Source organism: Harpia harpyja, chromosome 5 (genome assembly GCF_026419915.1).
Source record: "Harpia harpyja isolate bHarHar1 chromosome 5, bHarHar1 primary haplotype, whole genome shotgun sequence".
NCBI lineage: Eukaryota > Metazoa > Chordata > Aves > Accipitriformes > Accipitridae > Harpia > Harpia harpyja.
In genome coordinates, this window is record NC_068944.1 from 3,887,004 (window position 1) to 3,912,503 (window position 25,500).

The 25,500-nt window shown below is 42.4% G+C and overlaps 1 protein-coding gene across 11 annotated transcripts in view; it reads left to right on the forward strand.

Moving 5' to 3' along the window:
• The window catches only part of FHOD3 (formin homology 2 domain containing 3), a 391,220-nt gene that overhangs the window by 308,303 nt on the left and 57,417 nt on the right, over positions 1 to 25,500 (forward strand). For 10 of the 11 annotated variants that reach the window (XM_052787649.1, XM_052787651.1, XM_052787660.1 and 7 more), the window contains 5 exons: positions 271 to 321; positions 4,872 to 5,086; positions 11,632 to 11,931; positions 15,723 to 16,612; positions 23,408 to 23,566. In XM_052787649.1, the coding sequence (XP_052643609.1) occupies positions 271 to 321; positions 4,872 to 5,086; positions 11,632 to 11,931; positions 15,723 to 16,612; positions 23,408 to 23,566 (1,615 nt within the window). The remainder of the gene's footprint in view (positions 1 to 270; positions 322 to 4,871; positions 5,087 to 11,631; positions 11,932 to 15,722; positions 16,613 to 23,407; positions 23,567 to 25,500) is intronic. The other variant, XM_052787656.1, reaches the window with a different exon arrangement.

Genomic DNA, 25,500 nt, shown 5'->3' on the forward strand with positions numbered 1-25,500 from the left:
TCACTTTTTGGGTGTTTCTTATAATTACTTGTAATGACCTTCCGAACTACGTATTTATGTACGCATACCTGTGGTGTATGCATGGATAAGCGTACACACACGCTTTCCTGCCTTTTTTACAAAACCAAACTAATTTTTGTCAGCAACAGCCTTCATTGTCTCTGATCAGCTTGTTTGTACTGCTCTTAGTTTCTCCTACTGTACTTGTACTTTTGTTACTTACCTTATTCTTCTGGTTTCCTCTGCAATTTACTGCAATTCTCTTTTTAGCCGAGATTATTTAGACAAAAGGGAAGAACTAAGACAAGCAAGAGAAGAGAGGTTTGTATATAATGCATCCATCCTTCCCTTTCATTGTTTGCACTTCCTATATTCTTTACTGTGGAGCTGCCGTGTATTTACATTTTTAACTCTGCATGCACAGAACACGCTTATTCTAAAAGACTTCTATAAGCAAGCGGTTGTTTCGTTAAAGAGGAGAATGAAGTCCAGCTGTAAGCACAGCAATAAATGAAGAGCAGTGGGACTGGAATGCATAAGAATGATTGATGATCTATCTTTTATCTATTTGTGTGGGAAATAAGCTTACTCCATTTGCCTCAGAAATTTGCCCAAATTTAGTGTAGTTATAAATTGAATAAGCCTGTCTTTCTCACCGAGGGGGTCCCAAGCTTTCTGGAGGGTCAGAAAAGGCAACTGAGGATAAAGGAAATTGGGGTCACAAGCATTGCAAAACTGCAGTCACAGGCTGATGGAAATGGTTCTGACCCAATCCTAGCATATTTTTATCTTTCGGAGCCAAGTTTTGTTTGCCAATCTCTCTAAACATCAGCGAGTAAATTGCAAAGCTTAGCAGCGTTTATCATTGGGGCATTGTTTTCTTTTTATTTAAATTGCTTATTTAAAGAGGCTGGGGGGGTGGGGTTTTTTTCTTTTTTTTAATTCAGTTAAATAGTTTGGAAACTCTAGGCTAGGCTGGGAGCTATGTGCTTATGAAAGCACATTTTTCAAGGAATAGTCGACTAAAGACCTTTGCCTTTCAGTAGCTTCATCTCTACCTCCACTAGTAATTACACCCTGGAGGGAGGGAGCTCTTGTTTTTACCTGGAAAATATGCATGTTACTGAAGAAATAGTAGATGAAAAATCGCCCGGATTGCTTCAGTTCTGCTTTTATGGTCCTCTAGAGGTTACTCTCTGGAGATGCTTTTGGATTGTTAAGAATTGGAATTACATTATCAAAGTATGAGAGCAGCCATCTCAGAAATCATTGTGTTGCTGCATTTTGTTTTGGGGTTTGGGGGTTTTTTTCCACAAAATTGTCATCCAGCAGGCAGTTCGTTTCTGCAGACTGAAGTCCGATCTATTGTGGCTAAAGTAGCTAATGTTAAAAAATTATTTTGACATTTCTAAGAGTAAGAAAAGGTGGATGGGCTTTCCTTTTGTGCTTCCAGCCAAAACAATTACAAATAGTTTAAAGCATTTTCTGAAATGAAATGCGTCAGAGCACATAGGCATCATACATTGACCTTAGCTGAGTAAAACCTTTTACAGCAAGCGTGCTCGTCAGCAAGATTTGAAACAAATTAGAAGCGAGCTCTCCAGCACTTTCAAGTTGTAAGGGAACATGCCCAGTAAACTGGAGTATTTTGGGGGAAGTGTTCACCAGCAGGGCACCGCTGCTGTGCAATCTGAGACAGTTTCAGTGGTCATTAGGAACATGTCTTTATCCTTAGGGCTCTTTTGAACTGAAATGTTAAACTATCCGTTTTTCCTCATAAAGAGGAAAGACACATGTTTGCTTTGACAGCACATAAATATTGGAGAAAAATTCTGCAAGCGAAGTCTTGTACCAGTGGTCCATTACGTTGGCCTTCTGTAACTATTTTTTTAACAAACACCTTTGCACAAATGAAGTTTCGTTTCCTATAGCAAGTTGCATGTTGACTTGTTTTAAGAGAACGCATAGACTGTAAGAAAATGCTATAGCCAAGGTGCTAAAATCTTAGTTAAAGTCTGGGTCCTACATTTCCTCCATATCGGTTTGGAAAAGTAGAAGGAGCTAATATTGAGCACATAATAAAAGCTCTGTTAAAAGCACTGGTTTGTCTAAATTCTGTCAGCTCTTTGGAGCATTCTGTGTACTATCGTGTCAGCCTGCAGCTCCAGAATACAGGCACCCGCTTTTCCAGTGGCTCTGGGGTGGCCTCGGTATGAGGGAGAAAGATTCCTGCAGTTTCAAGGGGTCTGAGTGTAACTCGGCACCGTTTGTTTCACGTGTTCTTGCTGTTTGATGATTTGAGGCCTTTTTTACTTTGCTTGGTTGGGGGTTTTCCAATGGCAATTTAAAAATAAACCCAAGAAAGGTGAGCTCCCAAGCCCTCTTTTGTGTGATATACAGCTCAAATGCTCTCCACCCCGTGACTTTGTTGGTACATAAACATTTTAAGTTGCCCTCAGGGCATTGCTCAGAGACCTAGAGAACTTGCAATGATATTTTCATCTACCCGAAGATGGTAAGTGGAATGTCATGTTCATGAGGTATACCAAAAGCCCACAGACTTTTGGCTCTCTGTCTATAGAGTCGAGTCAGCGTAGGCACGATGATGTCTGCAGGTTTCCATGATTTAAAGGAATATGGCAGTATAGAGAGAGGCAATGTGTCAGTCCTGTAGTGGATGGAGGAACTAATTGCAGCAGAGGGATGGTAGCTCATCCTTTCAACTCCTTCAGATTTTGGTCTTCATGAGACCTTGTGTATTTGATGCTGGCATTCATTCATTATTAAGACAGGGGGCAGAAACAAAAAATAACCTAAATAAATGTCATTTATCAAGTGTGAAGTGTTAATAACTGACTCTTGAATGATTTTATTCATCTCGTATATCTGCTTATTAGGCTTCCCATTTGATAACTAGTTATGCCGATGTGCTGCCGTGAGAGTTGCTGTTCTGGTTCCCTTTTTTTCTTTCAGTATAATGACCAGATCCCTTTTGAGAAGGCGCATCTTGATGATAGTCCTCTGCTTTGCTGGTTGGCTGTGCAGCACGCAGCTACAGAAGCTAAAATGTTAAAGCAGCTGCAAAAGAGCTGAGGACAATAAAACATTGTAGCTCCCCCCGTTATAGAAGGATCCATCCAGATCTTTGTTTTAGTCTGTTGGCAAACTGCGAAACCCTCCTCAGCGGCAGCCAGCTGGGCTGTACCTGTTTGAGCGAAGGGATCGATTTGAATGGTTCTTTATGAGTCTGAAATCCCGTCTGCTCGACTTGTGAGGAGGCGGAGGGCGCAATATGTAAGTGACCGACGTTAAAAGAAAGACTGGCTTCGTGAACTGTAACAAAACACTATGCTAATGCCAGCGAAAGGCTTTCTCCTCTATTGAAAAGGCAAAAATCATTCTCGAGAATTGGCTTCATGTTAGAACTGTAAACAGTTCCTATTTTATAACCATACAAGTATGTGGCTTGTTATATTTTCATCCAGAGTCTGTAGGGGTTCTTTTTCTTGCAGCATTTGTTCAAAGCCTGTGCATACCTCTGGAGGAATAAAAGAAAATGAGTTTGTTCTTCATTATTGCTGTTTGCAATAAAGCAAATTGCCTCTGAAAACACAAGGACTGCTCTTCAAAGACACGTTTCTATGCTCGATACGAATGTTTGCAAAAGTGCATGCGTGTGTGGCTACCATATGTACTAAGCATGTTTGTTACCACATATGGCTGGCTTCTTTACACCGCCTGCTTTTAATGCACCCTCATACACTAATTCAGGCTGTCAGTGGAGCAGAAGGGGGGAGGAGAGGTGTTCCCTCTTACGAAGTGTTTACAATGGTGGCTTATAGGAGGATGACCACAGTGTTTCACGGACATAAGCAGTAGTCTTGATTAACCTGTTTAACAGTTCACTTGTGGGTAAGACAAACAGTCTAAAGCCCAATCCAGCTGTATTCATGAATTTATTCCTTAGCAAATAATGGTGGATAAAATTAGCAGACATCTGGAAGAGGCACATATTTCAAAGTTATTTTGGTCGAAATGTATAAAGCACACTATGAAGAATATGATTGGTAGCTGGTCTTAATAAACAGTTAGTGAGTTCTGCCTGCCTAAAATGCAAAACAGATGTATCTTTGTTCTTTTAAAGTGACTTTGATGAATAAACTACATGTGACGTCAGGTCCAAGCTATTGGATGTCTGAGTCCGGCAGAGAAATTTTTTAGAATAAAAAAAAGAAAACTTTCCATTGTAGACTCTGGAGAGAACAAAGTGAATTCCAGTGCATTGCTCTCAGAGCAAATAGAAGCAGGTTCAGAGACTTTAGATAGTCAATCCAAACATTTATTATTGGTATTATTTTCAGGGAGATCTGTTTTTGTCTGCTGCACTGAACCATTTTTCTCTCCTTGCAGCAAGTCTCAGACTTTGGCTATTTGCATCAGTATTAAGGGGCTCTGGCTTCGGAGGTTTTTTTGTTGGTTTTGTTTTTTTTCTTTTGTTTTTTTTTTTTCCCTCCCGTTATAGTTTTGGGAGAGGGAGGGCTGGGAGGAGGAGGAGGTGAAGGAGGAGGGTGAAAAGGAGGACAGACAAACGCTTCCAAAAGGAGAAGGACTATGCAGACACAATACTCTATCTAAAGACTCTAACTCTGCTGGTTTTTGCTTTTGTTTTGTCATGAGCAATTTAACATTTTTCAGGGCAATAGTCTTTGCTTTGGTGTGCGTTTTTTGGCAGATTGAGGAGGCAGGCAGTTTAGTGCTGTACCCCTTGTGTCAGGAAGTCAGCTCGTTCTCTGCAGGTGTTTCATCCATAAACAAGCATCAGCCACAGACTTCTTTTTCTTTACGGAAACCCTCTGGAATTTAACTTTCAGATACAAATACTTGGAGAGGTTGGCAGCGGAGGAGTATGAGAAGGAGCTGAAGAGTCGGAGCGTAAGCCGAGGCAGAAGTGAGCTGTCCTTGAACCTGAGATCTCCTTCAGCCCCATCCTCACCTGTACCCAAGTGCATCAGCCCAGCATCCACAGAGTCCCAGGAAGAGCTGAAGACCCCTTCCACCCCTTGTGGGACCCCTCAGCCCTCAGAAGGTAAGTGAAAAGGAGGGCAGGGGAAAAAGCGGTGGTTTTATTACAGTTTCTCTTGGCTAACAGTGATTTTTGATGCATGAGTGCAAGAATATAACCTCTGAGGTGCCAAAGTAAAGGGTCTTATTATAGTGTTTCATACTGTCTTCCTAAATTTCCTCTTTTTTTGCATAGATTTGGATGTCGTCTAGTCTATTCAAGCAAAGAATACACTGCTAATTGTTGCTATGATTTATATTATCGTTGTCTGTTGCTATTAGAATGGAATAATTGGAAAATACGGCATACAGAGGGTCTTAATTTTAGCATCATGTTCCTTGTATATTAGAAGTTACTGAATACTAAACCAACAATATTCCTGCCAACAGATTTTGCTTATGTGGATTCTCTGAAAGAAATGCAACAGATGAATGCCAAGACTATAATAACCTTCCAGCAGAGCACAGGCTGAATGGGACAAACAGAAAAGGTCTTGAATTGAAGGCAGGGAGGGTGTGTTGGTTATTTTTAACACCACCAAAAACTCTTAAAATTGTAGCACAAGTAGTAAAGGACTTAAAAGAGACCACAGACAATTAGTAAAAAGGAAAGTATAATTAGTGTTTGCACGGTTGGTTTGCTGTCATATAATTTATTGGTGTAGAGAGCAATATTTTTTGTGTGTGCACGTCATTCTGCCACTTGCATCATGTATCCCTCCTTCAGTCCTCAAAAAAACACCCACCATACAGATTTGTATCTGCGCCACATGATGTTGCATTAACATTAGGAGCTAGAATGCATGTTGAGGGTGAATTATCGCCATCATTCATTTTTATTTTATTTGATTTCCTGCTACGTGCTATTGGTGATTAATGCATTTGTAACTTGCACTGCTTGGTTTTATTGAGTGTTATGGCTGGTAGCATGCTATAAAGCAAGGCAATTTAAGAAAAAAGTTACAAATACTGAATGTTGCATATGTTTATCCTCACCGTACTAAGTAGGTGAAGTTTATTTAATTTAGGTTTATATATTTCCCCAATTATATTCCCAGTTTTCTTGTCTGGCACCTTAAAAGTCTCAATGGAATCATTTGAACTTAAAAAACATGGGTATTTTCCTGTAACACTGATATTCAGAAACATCCAGATGCCCTTTTTTTTTTGAAAGCAATATTGCTTTTAGAGCACATAAGCTGGATTTTTCCACCATTAGGATTTCAGAGCTGGGTAGGGAGCAAGTATCTCTTTTATGATGATTATTTTAACATATTTCTCCTGGAAGCATTCAAAAAAATTGCGGCATGAAATGGAGCAGCACAATCCATTTGGAGAATACATTTAGAGCAGGTGTACGGGGCAACTTTAGGCAGCCAGAATATGGCAAAGCTATCAACACGTGGGTAGGCAGGACATCTCTACTAAAACTCCTGGCAGCATCAGTAGGCATCAGAGGGCAGCACCTGGAAGCCTGGCAAATGGACCGCAAGGAGAGAACATATGGACGGGGCAGGATAAGCCTCCGGCCAAGGGCAGCTGCAGGTAGATGGCCAGGACAGCACCAGAACAGGGGCCTGAAATCTGCGTCCTTCAGCGGGAGCTGTGCATGAGGAAGGACTGCTGTTCCAGGCCTACCAAAAACATTGGAAAGGTCATAGGAAGTAATGAGCACGTGGGCAGGGCAGGCTCTCTCGTCTGGAGGTGGCCAGATTGTTTGGTATCAGCCAACAGCTGGCAGGCTTATTTACAGATTCTGTGCCGTGGCCTCTAGACCATGACCTGAGTTCCTTATGCTCCGTAATGAATTAAAATCTCAACTTTTACTGCCCTTAGGAAATGGTATGAATCCCACTTAAGAGACAGGGAAGCTGAGGCACTAACTTGCTTAAGCCAGTTGTAGGAAAGCTGAAATAGAGCTGTGGACAGAACCCAGATTACTTGCACCCCAAGCAGTTGCTTTGAGCATGGAGGTCACCGTCTTCCCAAGCAAGGATGAAACTGCAGAATTAAAACACTTCCTCGGGTCTGTGCACGGGACCCTCCAAAGACTCTGCAAGAATGATGTTAGCGGATGCGTGATACTCACCTGCAGAATTCAAAACCTGAAGTCGAACGGGAAGTGTGTTCCTCTACTAGCAAAACAATGTGATTTTCAGACAGATTTATTTTATGCCATTTGTGCTGAAGTATCCCTTGGCCATCCAGTATCTACTGGGCTTAAGAAGGAAATGGGTTTTGTCTGTCGAACTTTGTCCCACGCTGTGAAATGTCTCAGTATCGTTACCCAGTATAAAAATCTGGACTTACTGAGCTGAAGTGTTTTCTCATATAAAACAATTGGTTCCACTAAAGTAATCAAGTCTTGTAAGACTTACTCTTGTAAAACTTGGGGTATGGCTTTCAGAGGAAATGAAGGCAGTCCCATAACTGCGAAATGGAACTTAATATTTTTTTTTCAGAGCAGCTACTTCCTCTTTTGTAATTTCATTGGATAATATTTTATGAAGTGCACATGTGCAGTAAAGGAGAGCAACAATAACCAAGACATCTCTGAAGTCAATCCACAAAGGAATTGGAGATGAACCCTTCTCTGAGAGGAGCAGCTGTTCTAGCGCTTGAGCAAGTAAGCAGGCCAACCCAAGTGCACATTGTGGACAGTAGGAAACCTTCTTGAACGTACTGGTAGCTGAGCAAGATTCAAACACTGCCTGCAGTATGACTGGTGAAAGCATCTCGGCAGATGGAGAAGCACCAGAGCGTGAAGGCACAGCGAGGCCCCAGTTGTAGAGCCAAAGGAACCGTGGTACACAAGTCAGAGGAGGAACTGGGGTGGGGGGCAAAGGTAGGTAGTTCTGACTTGATGAAGAAAGAGCCATTTCCCTACTGGTGATCATTCCGTGCTAGTTTTTACCATCACAAGGACTGGGAAGAAAGGAGTGGGGTGGGGGTGGAGAAAGAGAGAGAGTCCCTGCTGAATTAATAGCAAGAGGAATTCCACGCTGGAGGAACTGAGGGGAGATAACAACCAAGACTTTAAGCGATGCCCAAACAGTTGAAGCAAGAGGGATTGGGTAGATATAGCCATCTTCAGACTTACTGTATGCATCCTCAAGAGACACTTAGCATATGTCTCTCCCAGCTCCAAGTAGAGAGCAGAGAAAATAGATGAAAACGCAGTTGCCTAATCTGTTACCCTGGTAGGGGATTAGATGTGGGCCTGGAGGGATGTTTGTTCTCTCTGAGGGCTTATAGGACTGGAGGGTTGAGGTCTCGTCAGCAGGTACTAAGGATACAACATCTTGTGTCTGCCTCAGAGTTCATTTAGAGTTGAGTATTGAAAGAAAAGTCATTTCCCTCCATGTCCCTGTAGAGCATTATAAGTTCGTAGCCATGTTTTTCAGAAGGGAGCATCTTGCTGTCCTCTCTAACCTCTCACTCAAAAGAGGGCTGTCACCAACATCTGGTCAGATCATAGCAGGTCAGGTTGCTAGGGCTTTACGTGACCAAGTCTTGAAAATGTCAGAAGATGCAGATTACACCATCTCTCAAAATGACAACATGTTTACACATTCATTGAGGGACCCTGCTACCGTCTCTTTTAGTGATGAGGTTACACAGCTTCTTTGGAAGATTTCATTCTTCCAAGAAGTCTTCGCATTTTTTCCAATAATACATTTTTAGAGATTAAGTTCTGGCAGAAAAAGAAGTGGGCATGTGACTCAAAAATTAGTCCTTAAAGCCACATTCAGTTTTCCTCTTCCTGATTAATCCAATTGCAAGTAAAAGTTCTGCTCATTTAAAGACCTCAACTCGCTCATTTGTTTTAATAGGGGCCAGAAAAAAACCCCTAAGCCTTGAGAGAAGTGTGAAAAATCGCATATTCAGGGAAAAAGAGATTACCTCTACTACTGAATCTGGCAATCGCAGTTCAGGTTTTAAGAACTGTGTATGCGTAAGAATTGGGTTTTTTAAAAAAATAATCTGTTGCTTATAATGGCATCACGCTTCTTAATGTCTCAAGAATGCTGCCTTTGCTGTTGATGCTTTTTGCCATGACCATGCTTGCTTCCCTGAGTCTTTGCGCTTTCCACCAGCAGAAGTCTGAAGACAAGGGACAGAGCCTGGTTGCTGCTTAGAGTAGTGTTTTGTCTGGTGTGAAAATGGATCCAGTAGATACGGGACTGAAAGTTCCAGCTCATTTCAAATAGGCCACCACCAAGCATTCACTGAGAATTGTATTTTTTAACATCTTAAGTTCTCACCAATATCAGCACAATAGATCATACGATGGAACTGAAAGTGGTGGGCACACGTCTAGCTTGCTGGCTTTGTTCTTCTGCGAGTGTTTGCTGACAGATTTGATTTATGAACTGCTTTTTCAGGGAAGCGCCGCTGGACTTAGCTCACTATTTATAAGTTATTTGGGTTATAGGTGGCTTGTTTGAGATTATCCCTAAAGAGAGAGAGAGAGAGAGACCATCAAAATGAGTGTCAACATATCCTTCTTTTGTTCTAGAAGTGCTTAGGTTTTGGTACTCCTTGAACTCAAAAGAGCAGCCTGTGTCAGTATATTGCTCTTTACTCTGTTATCTATTAGATTCTGCTAAGATACTGCATCTTTCCAGTATGTGTGGAATATTCCTTGTTTGAAGAGTATCCAGAATTCTTTTGAACATTCTCATTTTCTCAAGCATTTCTTATGTCTCCCCTGACTTTATCTTGTTGAATCTTCAGTGTAGCTTCATGATGACAAAAGTGCCATAAGCATTAGCAGTCCTGGCCATGTTCTAGTCAGCTTTTTCCTCCACCTGAGCTGCTAGAGTTGTCCTTTTTGGTTATTGCATGACAGCTTTTGTTTTCAGAGAGAAACATCTAAAATTCATACGAAACTATGATTATTCAAGGATGAATTGATGACATCTGTATATACGGACCATTGCAGCATGGCAAGCTCAGAGTCTTTCATGCTACAGTAGCATGTTAGTTCCAGGAACTCCTGAAGGATTCCTAAGCTTCCATCTCAGTTATATTCAAATCTTGGCTTGACTTTAAAATGTTCTTGTGCTATACCTACACGCTGACAGCTGTGGTCAGAAACACACCACTGGGATTCAGAGTGTCTGCCAACTTCTTGCCAGCTCTCCATAATTTTGATTCTCTCATAGGCAGTGTCCAGGGTACAGTCATAGGTAAGGTACATTTAGAGAGACAAGGCATGTGCAGAGCACATATCTAATATTAGACTTTTAGATGCTGTCCAAGAGGGAGAAAAGTAAGCTTCTAATTGGGATTGTTTTAAAACAGAGGGATTTGAGTGAGCATGGAGTATATATTAACATATTATGTATACATTTCTTTTATATAAATGTATTATATATCCATGTCTGGTTATTTAACTAACTACACATTTAAAATCAATTGTGATCCTTCAAAGGTTCATGTAGTTCTTGAAGAAAATCTCATTGTATATCATGTGCTCCAAAGACCATGACAAGTCCAGAGGGCTCTTTTGCAATATTGTAATGAAAAATAGTTAACAGAGGGGAAAAAACAAGAGTATGACTTGGTCATTGTAGTTCAGCCCACCCAACACAAGATTTAGTAAAGAGGGAATTTGGGAAGTATGCAGAACTAATATGCATGCCCATTTTCATCACTCTTGCATGGCCACTTCAGTTTTCAGAAAATTATGAGCTGCTTGATGTGAATATGTGTGGATGCTCTTCAGTTTCTTTGCAGCATGCAGAAAATATTTGCATGTGAAAATCTGCTGTTATAGCTAAAAGCCCTAAAGGTGAATGAATTAATTTCACTGTCAGTGATAAAGCAGGGAAGAAGAAACCAAGTGTACTATCAACAGTGTTTGCCGTGTGCCAACCGATAAAAAAGCTCATCATATGCCATATGCCAACCAATTGGAAACTAAATTTGTGCCATATGCCAAGCAGTTGGAAACTTTGTTCAGTTTTAATGTGGCTATTCTGAAGTAAATATGCATGAAAGAACGTATGGTTTTTGTCAGCCAAATGTGTGACAGTGCCATTTCCAGACTGTGCCATTCAACTGTGTTAATAAAACTAATATTTGTATTTTTTTGTTGAAGTGTTCCTCATCAGGTGAAAAAAGAATTCTTCCAGAACCCAAAGAAAATTCAGCCAAAAGCCACAATCTCCCTCCTTTTTGCTTTTTAAAAGATCTCTTCCTTCCTGGCTCTGTCTAGGCACTGAGTTGTCCATGTCACGCTCAAGTGGGATGCCCATTTTCTGCTGGTTCGTTCAAATCCTTATGCAAGTCCAACACTCCAGCTGTGGAAGTATGTATAAAAACAGCGGGCTGGCTCCAGACAGCAAGCGAGGGGGTTTGCCAGCCCACTCTCACGTGCAATGCTGTTGTCACACAACATTCATCCGTCCGTTGCTCCTAATGTTCAGCGTGCCGTGGACTTGCCGTTTATTTTCTTTCCATAAGGCACTTGTACAGCTTCCACGTTGCTCTCGTTTAGAAGGGTGAGCCTGAGACGACTCCGTTGTTAAGTGAATCTCTTTCTCCCGTTGTTCTCTCCGCCAGTGAGTGCCAGTGAACCCGAACCAGAGACAGAGACAGAACCAGAACCAGAGCAGGAGGCTGAGGCCGAGCAGGGAACGGAGACACCCAAGGAAATAGAGGCTACAGAGGTGGGACCAGAGAGTGAGGTGGAGCAAGGACCAGAGAGAGAGCCAGAAGAAAGTGCGATACTCAGTGAAAAAGAGAGGCAGAATGAGGAAGTGAATGAAAAAGACAACTGCTCTGCATCCAGCATATCCTCAGCAAGCAGCACTTTAGAGAGGGAAGAGAGAGAGGACAAGTTAACCAGTGACAATGAAACTGGTAAAGTGAAGCTTTTTCAATAACGGAGGGTTTCTGGTGGAAAAAAAATGTTAAATTAGCAGCTCTGTTGTTGTGTTAATTAGCTAACAAAGCCTCTGCGCCTGTCTAAGACTTTCTTCACCATGGCCAGGTCTGGACTACTCGCTGCTTGGAAATCCACGGACTTTGATGGGGTTTCTGTGTTTGAGGGGCAGTAAGGCCTTGATGAAATGAGGATTCCTTTGATTCGAGACCATTTTCTTCCCCTAGTATTAATACATTAACTACTGAATCATTGTGTTGCAGCGACTTAATCTCTAGCTCCCAGAGATTTTGGGGAGATTTTCTACACATAAAACAGTGAGACGAGGGGCTGTGCTGACATGATTTGTCATGAGATTCCAGATGCCTTTTCTGACCCTTTTAGTGGAAGAGGAAGAGCAATGAGGGCTGGGATGTTTGCCCCTTCCCTCCAGTTCTCCTGTCTTGGTTAGGCTTCAGAAAGCAGAGAGAGATACATAGGAGCTGCTGAAGACAGGTCTGGGCTGTGGCCATCTTCAGCTCGTGTGGAGGAGCACATGAAATAGGCCTTGTCTGGAAAAGACCAGTTCCATAGTGACCAGTGGTTCTGCCCAGATAGGCCACCAGGCACCTGTAAAGGCCCAGCCTGGAAAACACCTTAAGAACCAGTTTTCTGCCTGGAGAGATAAGGACAACCAGAGCTTGTCATGCAGCCCAGGCAGGGAGGGAGTAAAAGGCAGATTTTGACTTCTGTTGATTCTCTTTTCCCCTTTTTATAGGGAGGTAAAGGAACGTAACGTGATTAGGGCATTTGGTTCCCAAGTTTTCTTAGGGCTGAACAGTGGAGCGCGTTGTCCTAAGTTTTCTAAGTTCTAGATAAGAAAACGAGAATTGTTTCACAGCGTGAAATAGTTTTGCTCTTTCCTGAAAGAAGAGGGATAACTCTGAATCACAAGGATTACCTCGCAGAGATAAACTGTCAGAATGTACTGTTCGTGTTTAAACCCTATCACTTTTTTCTTTCTGGGAAGCAGAAGTTAATTTGATTCTAAATTTAAGAGCTATCTTCTTTTCAACCAGCACCAAAACTGAGTGAGTTAGAATGCTATTGTACTCTTAAAGAATGTAGATGGATATATATGTAGGAAAGGGAGAGGAGGTATGACAGATGAGGGATGTCATTACACTGCGGCATAGTCCAAGATAGTCCAAATGCAAGTAAGGGAGAACAGGTTACAGGTTTTTTCCCCTCATCTTCTCTGTTACCAACCTGTTACCACTCTAATTAAGTGTTTATGTACTTTTTGTTAAAAGGTAAGAAATGTACCCTGTTAGCAAAAAATTGACATCTTACAATTGATCTACATTACCAGTAGACCAAACATTTACTAGGTTGTGCTATGTAGGAGGTCTCACGTAGTGAGTAGTTTGCTCTCTAATAGGTGAGGAGATTCAGAAAGAAAACGAGAGTGCTTTCTCCAGCAGTTCTCACATTCCCAATGAGCAGTTTGCCATTTATGAGGTGGCCCATTGGTTCTGCCCAGATGCATTAAGGACAAAAGAATAAAGCCATTGGTCCTGGCTCCTCTTTCATTAGCCATCCTGCTGAATTTGGCTTCCCACAAGTGGTGTTTCTCTGATGGTATTTCAAAGCTTCACCTGTGGAGAGGAGATGTCCTGGTTTTGGCAGAAGAGACCACCAAGGTAGCAAGAGTCTTCACAGCAATAATCTTTGATCAGCTAGGGCAGATGGAGGCAGACTTGGGGAGCCCAAATCAGAGATTGTCTCTGGGGGAATTTCGATGAGCAGTTTTGCAAAGGGATTAAATCCTGGAGGATCCCAGCTGGTGAAACTGAGAGCGGGTAGGTCATGTGGGATTTGTAGGAGGGATCCTGGGAGCGATCTTGAACATCTTTGAAGGAAAGGGTGGGAGTAGGGGGAAATCCTCTGGGGGGGGCTCAGCTGGGTAAAATCTATGGTGTGGGGAAGGTGTTGTCTAGTGAAACTACCTCAGAGACAAATCTAAGAGACTACCTCAGGTGACAAATCTTGGTGAGAAAGCAATCCCATGGATAAAGTCTGAGGAAACAGGTAATGGAAGCAGTCAGGCCTCCTGCAGGAAAGTAGGAGGAAACAGTTTTGGAGGTTGTATCCATTGCTGAAGAAAAGTCTTTCTTTTGTCTGGGGTTAAACCTCTGGACTAATTTTAAAATGCGGTTTAGAGGTTGATCTGAATAGAGGCGAGAGTCATTGCTGTCCATATGCTTTGTCCTGTGAGACCCGTCCTACGTTTTAAGGCGGTGTTATTTTAAAGGGGCAGGGGGTTGTTGTGGGGCCCTGGATGTGGATCTCGCCGAGGGGACGTCGTCTCAGAGCGCAGAGCTAGGTGTTGTGGTAAGAAAGCAAGTCCGTTGAAGAAGGAAGCCGTAAAAGATGTTTAAAACTCTGAAGTATTGAAAAAGGTGGGAGCATAAGGGGAGAAAGAAAGATAAAATGGAAGTTAAAGAGAAAGGGCAACTGACAGGTATGAAAGAAAATCTTTAACCACAAGGGGCCAAAAGGAAGGCAGGCTAGCAATCCAAATAAAATGTGTTTAAGAAATAGAGTTATAAATAATATATTAATAAAATGTGTAAAGACTATGGGGAGCAGAAGGAATCCCATACAGGAAATACAGTAAGTGTGAAGAATTATCTTTGTCCATGTTTAATCACTTCATCTGATGCCCACTGGAAAAAGAAGCACCATAATTTTTAGACACATTATCCACATTGGTTAGCAGTATTACATTCAGGGAAATGTAGTCAGAGATGCTTACATCATATATTTTTACAATTTGACCGCTATAGTTTGTTATTTATGGTGCTGTCTCAAGCCTAGTATTTTGCAGATTATTGTTGAGACAAGCAGTAGTCAGAAAGATGAAGCTTCATTACAGTGACATGTTAAATGATCGTGATGTGGGAAGGCGGCCATTAGGCTTTCAGTGCCGTCATATATTACAGGGAGGGTAACAGTGGTTGATGAGCAGCATTTTCAAAAATCTTTTATAAAGGTACTCATACTCCTAGAAATAACTTTAAAAATCTTGCTTATGCTTACACTCACTGAGTTGCCCTGAGAGCTGTATCCTGGGTATGCAGCCTGCTCTGGGGTTCAAATAGTCCGTGTTGTGGAGATGGCCGGGTACCCAGCCAGGAGGTCTGAGGAACAGCCAGATGGGGAAGGTGTCCTCCTCTAGCCAGCAGGGAGGGAGGAAGAGGAGGAGGAGGAGAAGTAAGCAGTTACGTGTTGACCTTGACATCAGGCAGGGAAGATCTCTTTTATAAGGAAGTTTTCCTGGGGTGGTTCCAGTTTATGGCCAGGTGAAAAGTACGACAATAACCTATTTTGTGCCATTGTCGTGACATTGAAGCCCCATTCCAAATTACTAAAGGTTCTGAGCATTTATGCGCTGTATAAAATGAGCTGGGCTAGTAAGTACAAAGTGAAACCTGACAGATTTCAGGAGAAACCTGAACCTTGAAATCCTGACAGTTATCTAGTCCCTCCCGAGCTACACTGATTATTTTCTGCTCCCATTCCTTTTTTGAGAATTACTCCCAGCCCATCAAGGTTGGGCCATATATCAGCACTGTCACTTACTTCAAAATTTTCAAAGCTGCTGCTTGCCCAGCTTCAGACTAATTGTGCATGTGTCCCCCAGATTTTTTCTGGTGGGTTGAAGAGTGTTCTCGGTGCTCTGGCTCCCTTCCCTTGACTCTTCCCATCTGCGTGTGTGTGATTGCAGGTCCATGGTCGCAGACCATCCAGGATGCTGGTGTGAATGAGCAGTGCAGCAACATCCTCAACAACAAGCGGTTTATGCTGGACATGTTGTATGCGCATAACAAAAAGCCCAAGGATGAAGAGGAGAAGGAGCTGGAGGCGAAGGAGGAAAAGAAGGAGACGGAGGAAAGCGAGGAGTCGCTCACTAGCCTAGCCAGTAGGATCTCTATCCTTCAGGCCACGAAGCAGGCCAAAGATGAAAGCGTCAAAAAGATGGAGATTGGAAATCTGGACAACCAAGGCAGCGTGAAAGCCTTTGCGGAAAAATTCAACAGCGGTGAGCTGGCCAAGGGGACAGCCATGCCTGAAGATGAAATCAGTGAACAGGTCCCTGAGAAAACACCAGCACAGCCAAAGAAGGAATCTGACTACATCTGGGATCAGCTCATGGCTAATCCCAGAGAACTTAAAATCAAAGACATGGATTTTACAGACTTGGGGGAGGAGGATGATGTAGATGTGTTGGACATGGATATGGGTCCTGGGGACTCCCTTGTTCCCCCTCCTCCACCTCCACCTTCTTTTCTGGGTTTGCCTCCTCCACCGCCTCCCCCGCTGTTCGGATGTCCACCTCCACCTCCGCCCTCTGCTAATTTATTGGCTCCTCCTCCACTCTTCAGCACTCCTCAGGGTTTAGGGTCACCCCAGGTTTCTAGGGGTCAGCCAGCATTTATAAAGAAGAAGAAAACCATCCGTCTGTTTTGGAACGAGGTACGGCCATTTGAGTGGCAGTGTAAAAACAACAAACGCTGCAGAGAATTCCTGTGGTCGAAACTGGAACCCATTAAGGTGGACACTTCCAAACTGGAGCATCTCTTTGAGTCTAAATCCAAGGAACTGCCTGTCACAAAGGTACAGCTTGTATTCAGCTTGCTATTATTTTGCTATTGTATTGGTATTCATTCTGACTTAATCTAGGTGATTTATGTTGTTTGTATGAAAACAGTGGAAATTACTGGATGTGTTTCTAGCTTGGCCTATGACGGGAGATATTCCATGGCCTGAAAGTAGGAGATGAGCCTAGGGTGGTGTACCTGCCAAGCTGTGCTCCTGTCTGAGGTCTGCCGCTTTTGGGATGTCCCTTCAGGTGGGGAATACCAACAAATTTCACGCTAGCTTGCTCGTAGCTGAGTGCCAAACTAGGTATTGAAATCTGAAATATTTTCTGTTACATTCATATAAAGGTCACGGCGTGATGATTCATATCTGTGTATTTGACGGTTCTTCACTTGGTAATATTTTCCTGATCATTATGTGGAAAGGTTAGAATGTCAGACTGGATCTGCTGCAAAGTGCCTACACGCGTGCTTTGTTCTGAAGGATCGATTCATCAGCTGGACCAAGTTTACAGCTAAACTCTGCAGGGGTGTTGGGGTTTTGTTTTATACTGGCGAACAGGCCTATTTTAAATCCTTAACTTGTACAATGTGGCCATCCAAATTTTAGGATAGAAGCTGGCACGGGAAATAACCTCTGTAGCTAGGATTCCCTCTTCCTTAGTATTGTTATAAAATAAATTCACAAAGGCTGGTGACATGGCTGTTTAACATTAGACTCAGCAACAAAAGGAAGTCTTTTATAGTTACATTTAGTAGGAATTTGAAGTAGCATTGAAAAAGTTATTAGCTTGAACATTTGTTTTTCATGGCTACATAAACTCTTTTTGTTCTAAGGAGAATAATCGGTATCAGGGAAACAATGGTTTTTTCCAGTTAAAATGCTAGTAAAAGATGTCCATCTCTCTTACTTAAAATAAATGAATCAATTGTATGTATACCTATATGTTTTATAGTGACATAAGAACCAGTCAGCACCTTGAATATTTTACTTCTCTCTGGCTGGCGAAAGTTGTTATATATATTACGTATCATATATTATCGTTTGCTCTTAACCTGGGGAGACTGGATGTCTCATGGTAAAAGTTCTCCACATCACTTGTCTGGGTTATTAACTCAAAATTTTCTAATAGTCATTCTTGATCTTCTTGGCCAAGTGAAAACATTGCAATTTGAACAATCAAACCCCTCATCGAGTACCTAGCAAACAACAGGTACATACATAGATGGCTCGCTTAGATCCTGCCATCACTGTTCTTAGCTGAATTTTTTGTGATGCAGATGCATGTGGATCTGAAACGTATGGCGTATTAGCTCTAAAACCACGTTCAGCTGATCATTCATTTGGCCAATGCTGAGATTAATTTCTCTCTCTAATTCCTTTTCCGCTGAGGAAGGAATGCTGGTGACGTTGTGGCATGTTACTCCTCATCTCTCTCCCTGTAAATACAAATCTGCCACAGATGGTTCATAGATGGAAGGAATGAGAGCGTTTTCTTAGATCCATAAAACATTTAATTCCTCGAATTGAATGTGGAATGATGACATATTTGCCATTTCCAAACTTGAGCTTTGTGCTAAGTGCCAGTATTGTAATGGATCACTCTGGCTGATTTTTAATCTTTTATTCTCACCCGAAATTTTGATAAAATGTTAAATTGTTGGAATTTTGACTTGTTTACTTTTCCAGTCATTCACCATGCATGTTCCCAAACTACCTTTGGCCATTTTCCTTCCCTCACACTTGCTTCCCAAACCTGCCTGATACTTTGGCACAGCTTTTGGCTTCTGGCTGGAAGATGAGTGAGCAGGTTTCTTTGAAATTAGTGCAAGTCTGAGGAATGATTTAGGTGACTGCTTTCCTCTTGGAGACTAATAACTGCTCTCTGCATGAGACGTTATACTTTTGGCTCTCTTTCCACCCCGTCCCATAACACAGACATAGAAGTCTCATTGTCTCTGTAGAGAAGACAATGGTGATGGAGGAGTACTGTAGTGGAAGTCTACCCAGACTTCTGAGACTCCTGCCTGGTTTTGGTGAATACCAGCAAATCTTCCAGGGCAGGAGACGGTCCTTAGATCAAGTGAGACCGGGAATAATTAAGCAGACCACTGAATCCGTAAAAGACTTGAGGTTTGATACGAAGATTGCACTCAAATTAGAATAGATCTCGCTTTTTCCAGACTGCTTGGTTTATTTCCAGGGAGTACATTCCCCGTTGTGTCTAGTTTCTCCTGTCCAATGGCTGCAATCCAAAACAGGTTTATTCTATAATATCGTAAAGTCTGACTCACAGCTCAGTTGGTTCAGCTGAAAAAAAGAGCGCAGAGCAACAAATCAAAAGTCAAACCTCTAGATTTCATAGCAATAGATGGAAGCAGGTGCATGGAAAAGGAACAGTCCAGAAGGATGAGAAGAAAAGCGAAGTCAGGGTGCGTAGGGGGGGCTTGGCTCTATCTTGCGCGTATGCTCTTTCACACAGCTGTAACCAATTTTACTCCAGTTTCTAATCCTTCACTGTGATTTCCACAACACACAGCTATAAACAGCTACTTCCTGGCTCATGAGAAGTTTTTCATTAAACACAATAGACTGCAATAAAATAAAGTGGATTTTAAATTGTAGGATATAATACGGGAGTTGGCGGGGGGGGGGAGGAGGGGGCACTGGGAGGGGAGATTCTTGATTTTAGGGAAACTTACGCCACACTGGACAACTTGCACATTGATTATAGTTAGTGGAGCACCTTTCGTTACAGAATGTTTATTTTCTACAACAGAGGACCGTGACATTATGTTTGCAAATAGAGAGCGATCAGGTATCCACTCCCAGCCAGTCTAGAATTTCTTTCCTTCTCACGCCGCCAAACAAAGCAGGTATTTTGGCAAAGTACTTCAAAGTGTTTATTTTTCTGTGAAGAGAAATGAAAACACACAGACACCACTGAATCAAATGTTGTCGTTCAGCCCTTCTGCCATCTGCTTGGATCTGCGTATCATTTGAAAGTACTATTTTGCTAATTCATCTGTACCCTCTGGAATATAGTGATCCATCATGTGCCCACAGACATACGAACTAATTAGGAGGCAAAAATCAAGGAATGTGTTTTCATGTACACGTGTATATACATGCCTAGACACACATTCTTTTTGAAAACGTTCGCTGCAATTTGAATAAATGCCAAGACAAATCATAAATGTGGACCAGAATTTCTGAAAAAGATTATATATATGTATCCTGGACAAAGTCAGTGGCAGCTGAGTGATTCCATTTAAAATCCCCAGTGCTAAATCCTTGCTAATTGAGATAGAAATAAAAAAATTGCCATCATGGTATTAAGGGATTGCCCATTTTTTTCTGTACTACTGATGCAGATTGTTCTGCAAGTTTAGATGCAGGAGATATTTCTGACTTGATGCTCATATATCATTACTTATTTATGTGACCACTGGAAAAGTGATTTAAATATTTCTGTTTCCCATATTAATTAAAGCAAAGAGGCGTGTTTTAGACTATGTGCTCATCAGACCACAAATCACCTTCTGTGGGATGGTAACAGCTTTTAAGTAACCTATCTGGACTACCCACCCTTCAATAGAGGTAACAGAATCTGGCCAGTTAGGTCTTGTAAAGATCTAAATTCACTGTGATTGTTAATACATTGCAGGAGCATTTGTTTCCCACAAATTATACCACCTGATATATTTGTATTTTATAATTAATTTTGTATTTACATTTAATAATAAAATATTCAGCAGTTCAAGGGTTACTTTACACACTGACACATTAAAATATAAAATCAAGTGCACTAGTGCACTGTTCCCTCAGGCATTTGAAGTCATTCTCTGTTAATGAACTTATAAAGCATAGTCTGAAGTCACCTAATATTGTAATAGAAATTAATAGTTGTAGCTTATTTTAACAGTCAGACACTTACATATGTGCAATTTCTTTGCAGACAAAAAGCAATTCTTTTCCTAGTGGTGAGGTAATAAAGTTCACAGTAGTAAAATCCTTCTCTTTTCTTCATCCTTTTATTTATTTGGAAAGGATTTCTTTGTAACTCAGCCATCGTCCCCAGAATGGATTTAAAATCTCTTCTGTCCCTGTTTTTGAAAAGACTTACTTACCCCCAAATTTTATACCCCAGATGCAGTTATAGCTCTGGAAAATACCTACGTGCATACGTCCCCTATACAGCTCATCTGTCTTTCATAACTCACTGCGAAGGAGCGAGCGCACTGTTGCAGTCTCAATCATCCCAGTGGTTAGCATCATATGTCCCTCAAATGAATAAGTCTCTCTTGTCAAACTTAGGAGCTTAAAAACAGAGCTGCAGATCTGAGGCTTACTTACCCACACCACATGTGGGAAGCCTAAATTTAACTCCTTTCCCCCAGCCTTTTCCCTTCTGCATAAATTCTTTGGAGCTGTGTAATTCTGTGCGGCAAAGGACAAGGTAAAAAGTGGTGGTTTAAAAAAGGCTTAGTGCGATACAGACTCAAGAGGAAGCAGTCTCTGGTGAACCCCACTTGTTTTTATGTGGTCTTGGCCACTAAGTGTGGTCCTGAAAATGTGATTAATGGCCCTGGAAATAAAAATGACTGCTTTAAAGGAGAAGCTGCATCTCCGATCCTTCAGGTAGCTCCCCAAGAAAAAGAGGACTCTCTTAGTCAAAGAAGGGAAAGTTCGAGAAGGCTTCAGGGATGCTTTTCAGATGTTAAGAAGAGAGCAGTTGTGACAGAACAGGCATACAAAAATCGAAAACAAATGTTATCTTTGCTCTCCTAAAATTTATCCTGTTTACTGCAAAAGTGGTTTTTTTTTTCTTTTTAAGTTTAAAAAAACCAACCCTCTTGTTACTTTCACAGATCATACACGTGTGGTAGTCCCCAACTCCTGTAAAGTGCACTTGCCTTCGGCGTCATCTGCACGCAGAAGTTGCATCATACCGCGTTAATCGCGTGGGTATGACGAAAGGGCTGCGGTGCCGCACACGTGCTGGGCGGGCTGTTGGGACCGGTGGGCATACCTCTTGCTGTGCAGGCAAGGAACCGAGCTATGCCAGAAAAAGGCATCTTGGTCATGACACAACTGCATTCCCATTATGGGCTGACCCACAGCTGGAGGTACTTTGATAAAATCGTATTGACTAAATTAGACAGTTCTTCCAACGCAGAAACAGCACGTAGACCTGGCAGTAGGGTGTTTTCCAACACGGTGGCTGTGGTGCAGACCCAAAGGAGGTGGAGAAGAAAGCTTCGTGGTCTAAAAAGCAATCCTGAGCACAGACTGAGACTCGGGCAGTAAAAGCCTTCTCCTGGGCTTCCCTCAAATCCACAAGAGATGCAAAAGACACCACTGCTGTAGACAACACAGATGATTCCCTGTTCTGAACAGTCGTATGGGCTGCCGCATTGCAGCCTGGAAAGAGGGATTGCTTAGTCTCTCTTTTTGTCCCTTTGAGGTGTATCCGCGCTAAGGCTGCTGCTGCCGGAGCCACTAACCACAGTGCAGGTAACGGGCTCGACAGGGAGACCACGGTCCCGTCTCTGCAGCCTGCGCTGCATTGAAACGCAGGTTTATATATATAACAAAGCATCTCTGCTCTCGCTTGCGTCAGTGTGCTGGTCTTCTCCCTAAATCCCTGTGCTTGACAGCATCCCTCAGCCCATCGCTGATAGGGCAAAGGAAAGGGAAACAGAGAAAACCTGTTTCCAGAGTTCATGTGGATGGAGAGGGAGGAAAAATCCCTGGGTGTGAGGAGCGGAGTCCGCTCCTCTTGCAGCTGCCTGGTATATGACATATGTAGTTGCCAAAGAGACACCTTCTAGCAGGGGATAATGAGAGAGAAAGAGGCATGCTGTGGCGTGCAAAGACCACACATTCAACACTGCATTATGCCATATATGTGATTGGTGACTCATTGCCTAGTTGGTTTGCATTTTGCCACTATGAGGATGGGGAGACAGAGGAAGAAATTTCTTGGGTCTTCTCTAGAATAGAATTTAAAGCGTACGTTGTTAGTTCTTTGTGCTTTCATTGTTATTTATACTGTAGCTTATACTGGAGGTAAGATGCGAAGATTATGTCTAGTTTCAAATAAAACTTTGAAAAAAGCAGGAAGGTTGAAATTGTTCTGTACCTGTGAACGGCTTGACGGACATATCATGAGCAGCAAGGTAGAATACCCTTCCTCTGGCAGCCAGAGGTCAGAAAACCATGCCAGCATCTCCAGAAAGACTTCTATAGCTCCTTCACCCGTGCTCGAGGGGGATTTATAACACAGGAGGGTGCTGGCAGGCAGGTGAGAACCACCCTACCTGTTCCCCAGCCAGGCACGCAGGCGAGAGAGGGTCGGTGGCCGCTCCGGGTTGACGCATCCAAGGGGGAATTGAGCCCTGGAGCCCGTCAGCCGCCCGGCTGCTGCCCCGCCAGCCCCGCGGTGGCCAGTCCTGCTGTACGGCAGAGCTGTCGCCCGGCAGAGACAGCTTCACGCCTTTCTTCAGACCGACTCCTGCCCCAAACTGCGGCGTTCCCAGCCCTCGCGGGGACTCCCGTGTCTCAGGCTAGTTCGGCTTTGCGCAGCATCTGAGACTGCGTTCAGCGCTCTGGTTAAATCCTGGCAGCTCCTGCTGATGCCAGCAAGGATGTGGTAGAAGAATTCAGCTTTTTTGAATGACTATAAATGAATTAGATTTACATTCAGTGTCAGCACCCTTGAGTAGGGGAAGTCATTAGTGAAAGGAGTAACTTTTTCTTTATGAAACAGGCTGGAGGAATAATATTCTTGTTCTCTTCTTTACCAAGAAAACTGCTGCAGATGGGAAGAGGCAGGAGATCATTGTATTGGACTCAAAACGAAGCAACGCTATTAATATTGGCTTGACTGTGTTGCCCCCTCCCCGCACTATCAAGACTGCTATTTTGAACTTCGACGAATATGCCTTAAACAAGGAAGGAATAGAGGTAAGAAAGAATCGTCGATGTCTTCGAATCTGGATTTTCTGTGTTTCCTTTTTTTTTTTCCGATGTTGCACATGGTACAGGCCAGATTTTTCATGGAAGAGGGAAAAGGGGATGTATTACATCATGACTGAGCGCTGAAACTCCTCAAATCAACGCAGTGTGCTCAGAAGCATGTAGTGTTCACCTGAGGTTGGGCATGCTCAGTAAAGGTGGATTCTCTGCTTTGTTTGTGTCTAACTCCGAGTAACAATGGCATTAATTCCTGTCAAGATTTCCAGAGTATTATCTGTTCCTCTGAAGCTTGACTGAAATATTGCGAGCAGCAAGAATAGGCAGTGAGTTACTAGGGCTGATGCAACTGGTACAGGGTTTAATAAAGTTCATGCCCAGCTAGCTGTTGGAGTCATTCTAGATTGTATATCTAATGGAAAACAAATACAGTGACTAGTTCTGCTCAAAATAGCATTTCTGTGTTACTGTTGTTTGAAGAAAAGCAGTTGGTATAAAGATTACAGATGATGTAATTTTTACCATTACATGTTTGACTTTGCAGATATTCTTACTGAGATCCAAGATGAGCTCTGTTTATTATTTTTTTTGTCAAAACATTTTTCTTCTATGAAGTGTAAAAGAAGCCTGCTGCTCCCCTGTTTTTTTTCATTGTGGTTGTATTCATTTCAACTCTTTTTTTTTTTTTTTTTTTTTTTAATAAGCCTATATCATCTGGAAAGAGTAATCTGCACAACTACAAATCTCAAGCAGTGGCTGAGCTGCAGAAGTTGTGTATTGATTCACAGTCACCTTTCAGTGGTTTGGCGCTGTGTTTCATGATTTCCCCCTTTCCACCTTCACTGTGCTGACTACAGAAGAAAATAAGAAAAGCTGGCTGGAATGGAAACGGAGTTGCCAGCAGTTACATGCAAAAGAAATACTTGAGGCAAAAGATCGTTCTAGCTAGAAGGCAAGGCCTGATTTATCCCTACTAGAAAATAATTTCTTCCCAAAGCTTTATTACTTACCTGCTATATACATACCTTACTGATGAAGGTGACAAATCACACTAAAAAAGTAATTTTTCATGGCCCAGCCCACGTACCCACCACTGCAGTTTGCAGTACAAAGCTTTGAAGTGTTGGAGAGAGGTACCCCTCCAGCCAAGCCCAACTCACAGACCACCAGTTCGATCTCAGTGCCGTAGGCGGTGTTTCCGTACAAAGTCCAACATAAAATGGCTGATAAAGGAGGACACATCTTCATTATTTTCCGTGTATCATCTCCTTTGACTTGTGTCCTTCTCTGGCACGCTTAACAGAAGTTCAGCTGCTCTGCACAGCTCACCCTTTCCAGTGCCAACATTTGTAGCTGGGCTGTCTATCTGCCAACCACCTGTGGTGTCCACCATCGTGAGTGCCTTGTACCACCACACCCTCCTTTGGGTGGCCTTTCCATTAGCTGCCAGAAACCCCTAATTTCATTTAAAATATATATGCAGGTCGCTTTCAGACTGAAGAATTCAGAAACCAGGAAATGATACACTGTTTATATACTTGCCCAGTGCTAAGGAAAATGGGATTTCTGAGTCCCGTGTCCACAGCTTTGAAGCTAAGGGTGTGAGTAATCCTGATGTGATCATTCAGATATTTGAAATCAAGAGAAAGGATAAGTGGAGCAGAATCCAGGTACTTTGCACCTTGAGAGATTAAGCCTTCATTGGTAGGAAAGGATGATGTTCATGGAGAAAAGAGCTTTTTTTTCCTCAATGTTCCATGTTTATTTACTTCTTATAAGGTAATAGCCTGCACGGAATTCAGATTCCCTTCCCCAATCCCCACGTTAGAGATTTTTCTTATAGCACATTGTTATAGAGTCAGACAGGCGTTGATAGTGAGATAGAGGGCTGGATTAAGCTATGCAGAATTGGCCAAGAGGTGCAC